Here is a 5,200-nt window from a genome sequence, read left to right as displayed (position 1 = left end):
CTTCCCATCCCCCCTAACCCCACAACCCCACCCGTAAATATATAACTCACCCAAGGTCTTGTGGTTAGAGTTATACTTGAGTCTCAGTCCCTCCTGCGCCCTATGGACGGTGCCGTCAAACGCGTCCAGCCAGGTCCGGTACTCGTACAAGACCACGCCCACTCGGCGGTCCAGCAGGTGGTCAGACGACATGAACTTGCCCGAGATGAAGCCACACACCAGGTGGGCGAACGAGATCATATTGGGCGTGATGAAGCTGTCCGGGGGAAGACAGGGGAGAGGGATTGTGGGGAGGGGGGGTTGTGAAAGGAGGTGGGGGAAGAGGACGGAGAGTGAGGAGAAAAGAGAGGGGAGAAAAGGGAGAGTGATGAGAAAAGAGAGGGGAGAAGAGAGAGAGAGTGATGAGAAAGGGGGGGGGGATACAGGGGATGGTAGGGGGCCGAAGGATAGAAAAAGGTGAGGAAGGGGATGGAGGTGATAGAGAGAGGTGAAGAAAAAAATATGTATATCACAAGGTGATAAACGAAGTGAGATAATAAATATTAGTTGTTAAATGTTGAAACACGACTGTTTTTTTAGCTCATTGGCAAAAGTATTCTAGGGAAGGTAAGGCTCAAAGAAATGGAAGGGGGGATAAAATATTAACAGTCAAAGAACGTAACGCCCAGCAGCACTGCCTTTACTCACAACTTTCGTCCAAAGATCACGTGTGGGTATTTGTGCTGTTGCGGTTAAGGGCTCTTCTTCGAAACAAGCAGGAGACCTGAGTCCGATTCTCGCGCTAGGGGTAGCTAGGTAATTAACTTATCGACTATGATCGAAACATCCTGCCCCCTGAACTAGCTAAATTATGGTCGATGGAGCATGCAAATAACGTTGTCTCCCCCCCCCCCTTCCCCCCACCTACTCTCGCAACCACACACACACCCCTTTTTATCTCCTATAAAGAAATTTTAAAAAGCGAAAGGCTAACATTAAAATGTAAAAAAAAAAATTATAGATTCAAAACCCTGAAAGAATATTTTTTTTAAAGAAAAGAAAAAATCTTACCTGAAAATGGAGCTAAAGTGAGTGATCATATCAAAGTATTCCGTACTGGGGGCTATGAAGAACTGACTTGGGTGATCATTGAGAAGCCCCTTGACTGATAGATGTGTGAAAGGTGTGTATATCTCTCCTTTTTCTATGGACCCGCTAGTAGACGAGGACAGGTCAGCTGACCGGAAGTGGCTGAACAAGATGGCGTCCATGGTCAAGAAGTAAGTCAGGAGAGCGGCAGCGGCGCAGATCCACAGTCTCCTGGGGATGGGGTAGTTGGGGGGATTGTGACGTATATTGTTTGTTTAAACACTACAGAGAAGTCTTGCACCACCTAGTCCCAGTACTTTACATTTCTTTTCCCCTTCTCAACACAAACGCCCGTACATAATAACATACATGTAGTCTTTATACACACCCACGCACTTATAAATCACCAAAAACATCACACATAATACGCATTCAGACCAGTGGCGGTGGGTGGACCAAAATTTGGGTGGGGCTTAGGTTTCTTCCAGTTTTTTACCACCAAATAGCAAGCAATAAGAATTAAACAATGATGGTTTTTCTATACTCACGGTGAGTCACGGCAGTTTGAGAACCATTCAAACGAGAAGAGTTGCCTTTGTTTTCAATTTCTTTGTTCTTAGTTAAATTCTTGTTGATGGTGGGGACGAAACCGATTCACCTCCAAATTTCCTCTAATTAGTTTTCGTGTCATGAAAAAATTATAACTGTTAAATCTCAGCAGCACAAACACAAACTTGCACACACAGCACTTCAAACATAATACTTCTATGAACTGGATTAGGCCGTGTAGTCGAGAAACTTGAACGCACCCAACAAAGAACCAATGAGCGCATAGGTAGGCCTATCTGTGTCAGTAGGGGAAAGTGTGTCGAAAACTTTCACCCCATTGTCAGGGCTAGGAGAGCGTGAGCCCTCGGTACACTGTTATTTTTTCCCAGTCTTCAACCTTTTTATAAGAAGAGTTTCATTAAGGACGGACTGTGGGAAAAGGGCTCATCTTTGCTGAGCCCTAAAGACATTTGATTGGCTGCTGGGTTACTATAGTTGTAAAGGGGACAACAGTGATTGGATAAGCGAGCAAGCCGGCAGGTTGATCGCTCTGTGTTCATTGCGTGCGGTCATAACGGGTTCAACTGCTTATTTCATTATGGAGAAACTTTCATTTACTTTGGGATAGAGTTGGAGGTGGTGGTTGGGGAGGGGGTAGGGGCTCAAGCCCGTAAGCCCTTCACAACCCACCGCCACTGGTGGGGGATGGCCTAGGGAAGGAGAAGAAGAAGGAGGGTTGTCACTAAGGTTGTGGGGCGGGGTTGGGGAAAGAGGAACAGAGGTTAGTTACTGTGGTGGTAGGGAGGGGGTGGGGTGAGTGGTTTAGTAACAACGCGGGTGGGGGAAGGGGGTGAGGGGGTTAGTAACTAGTGTGGTGGGGAGAGGGGGTAGTATCTATTTTTGTGGGGATATGGGGGGGTGGGAAAGGAGATGAAGGGGGTGAGCAACAACTGTGGGGTGGAGGGAGGTTGGGCGAAGGGGGAGAGGGGTTGGTAACTATTGTGGTGGGGAGAGGGGGTGGAAGTGAAGGTCTAGGGCGGGATTAAAACTCTGGTACTGGGTTGAGGAGGCTTTGAGTGATAAGCAGAGCTAGTGGAGGGAGGAGGATAGAGGCTAGTGGTGGGCGAGGTGAGGGAGGAGGAGGAGGGAGGGAGAGGGAGGGGAGGGGAGGGTGGAGGGGAGAGGAAGGTGGTGGAGAAAAGGAGGAGGAGAGGAGGGGGAGAGGAGAAGGGGAGGGGAGGGTGGAGGGGAAAGGATGGGTAAGGTATGTGGAGATGAGGGAGAAGGGAGCAGAGGGAGCAGAGGGAGGAGGGTAGAGGATGCTTGTGGAGGAGGGGAGGGCATGAGGATAGACGGATGATGGGGGAGACAAGCAGAAAAGTTGGAGAGCAGAAGGAGGAGAAAGCTGTTAATGTATATGTGAGGCAGCGTGGTGGAATCAGGCTCTCGTCAATTTTTGGGCATGTAGAGTTATTGGTATAGTCTTAAAGGATGTTCACTTGTGTTTATTGGGATGAAACAAATATCCATTTATCTTGAATACAAGTCGAGATATTTGCGATTGAAGGAGGTGGGGGTCACCTGTTTTCAGAGGTAAGATTAGTGAGAAAATGGCCGCCAAAGATTAGTTAAATCCTTATCTTAATAATCCGTGGTAACTGAAATTTTACATTTTTTTGTGCCTTTAATAACGTTTTTCAAAAAAATTCACACAGAAATGAGTTCTTTAATGGGCATGAAAGGTGTATTGCCAAAGGACAAAAATTTGATAAAAATTCACAAACCAACAGGAAAAAACAAGTTTCTTCACTTTGATTATTTTGACGAGAGCCTGATTCCACCACGCTGCCTCACATATCTCAATGGAGAGGGAAAGACTTGGGATATAGGGGAAGGAGGTGGTGAATGCGAGGGAGGATGAGGAAGAGGGGGGAGGGGGGAGGTAGGTGATGGGGAGATGGGGAGGGAAGGGAGGAAGGGAGGGGAAGGTGTGTGAATAAACATAGAGTTTAGGAGGGTACGAGGAAGACGAAGGGGGTGAAGTGGGGTGGGGAGGGGTGTGGAAATAAAGCTGGGGAGTAGTGAGGTTGGGGAATGGGGTGAGGATGTGATGTTGTCGGAGGGGGAGCTTGATGGAAATGGGAAAAGGGGGCGGGGGGTTAGGGACGATATCCGATTGGGAGGGGAGGGATGCTGGAGTTTCTAATATCTTCCTTCTTTTATCTGTCAGGCTCCGAACGTTGATTGTTTTAGAAGGGAGAGTGGGAAGCAGTTCACAAGAGAGTGACAAACATACAAAGGAAGTAGAGGAAAATGACGATAGTAAGGATAAGGAAAGAAAAGGCAGCGTTTCCCCCTATGTTGTTCCGGCACAGTTAAGTTATGAGCATTACATTGATAAATAAACCTATTTAGAGTTCTACTGTGCATAAGAACATGTTAATGTCCCCCTTTGGGAAAGGCCTAAAGACAACTTCAATCAGTACTTTAAGCTCATGATAAAATTCATAATAATCATCATCATCACCATTGTCTTTCTCACCCTGGATCAGGATATAGGCCACGAACAAACACTTTCCACCTTTCCCTATCCTGGGCTAGTTGCTTGATGTCACTCAATATCTTTCCACTTTTCTGTACACCCATTTCCGTGACTCTTCTCCAGGTTCCACGTGGTCTTCTCTTTAATCTTTTACCCTGCAGGTTCCAATCTAACTCTTTCCTTGTTATGCAGCTGTTGACCCTCCTGAAAGTGTATCAAATCCATCGCAAACGCTTTCTTCCCACCTCATCTCTGACTGGGCTCTGTCTCGTTCTTCTTGCTACTTCCTCGTTGGTGATCCTGTCTGTCCACATGATCCTCAGTAACTTCCGTAACTCAGCCACCTCAGTAAAACTTGTTCAAAAAAACCTGGATCATCTTTATGCAAGTCGGGGGGATACTTCTAGAGGTAGTTTATCACTTCGGTAACTCAGAATTACACATTTCTGTCCGTTCGACAATTAGTTTTAAGAAATGTGAACGTCAAAATTTTAAGCTTTCCGATATATTTTATGTCAAGCTTTTCGAATGTAATTCTTTAAGTAGCTTGATAACGACTCACAATACTCTTACGATTTTGAAGAGCAGATCGAGCATTTAATTTTGGTTTCTGACCTTATGGTTTTAGTAACTCAAAACGGCCAAAAATGTCAGAGAGAACTTTGTAATTCTGAGGTAGTGACTTAGTTGTGGATGGGTTTGGAGCAAATAGATGAAATTATGGGTGGATAGATATTGAGAACGGGAGAAAGAATAAGGCATACAAACAGATAGACTGACACACAGGCAGACAGACAGACAAACAAACAGACAGACAGACATACATATAGACAGACAGACAAACAGACTGACTGACAGACTGGCAGACAGACAGGCAGATAGACAGACACATTGAAAGAGAGAGAAACAGACAGAGAGACACACAGAGAGAGAGAGAGAGAGAGAGAGTGTGTGTGTGTGTGTGTGTGTGTGTGTGTGTGTGTGTGTGTGTGTGTGCTGATGTGTGTGTTTGAGAGAAAAAGAGAGATAGTAAGTTAGAGA

General features: G+C 46.0%; 1 protein-coding gene across 1 annotated transcript in view; it reads right to left on the bottom strand.

Moving 5' to 3' along the window:
* LOC101852244 (ceramide phosphoethanolamine synthase) overlaps nucleotides 1-5,200 on the bottom strand; it is a gene marked incomplete at its 5' end in the record, with an annotated part of 18,165 nt that overhangs the window by 11,441 nt on the left and 1,524 nt on the right. The window contains 2 exon segments of the mRNA XM_013082703.2: nucleotides 51-256; nucleotides 1,051-1,299. Coding sequence (XP_012938157.1) covers nucleotides 51-256; nucleotides 1,051-1,299 — 455 coding nt within the window.

This window comes from Aplysia californica, unplaced genomic scaffold (genome assembly GCF_000002075.1).
Source record: "Aplysia californica isolate F4 #8 unplaced genomic scaffold, AplCal3.0 scaffold00189, whole genome shotgun sequence".
NCBI classification, from domain to species: domain Eukaryota; kingdom Metazoa; phylum Mollusca; class Gastropoda; order Aplysiida; family Aplysiidae; genus Aplysia; species Aplysia californica.
Note: the sequence above shows the minus strand (reverse complement) of the source record. Positions and strands in the feature narration are given on the sequence as shown.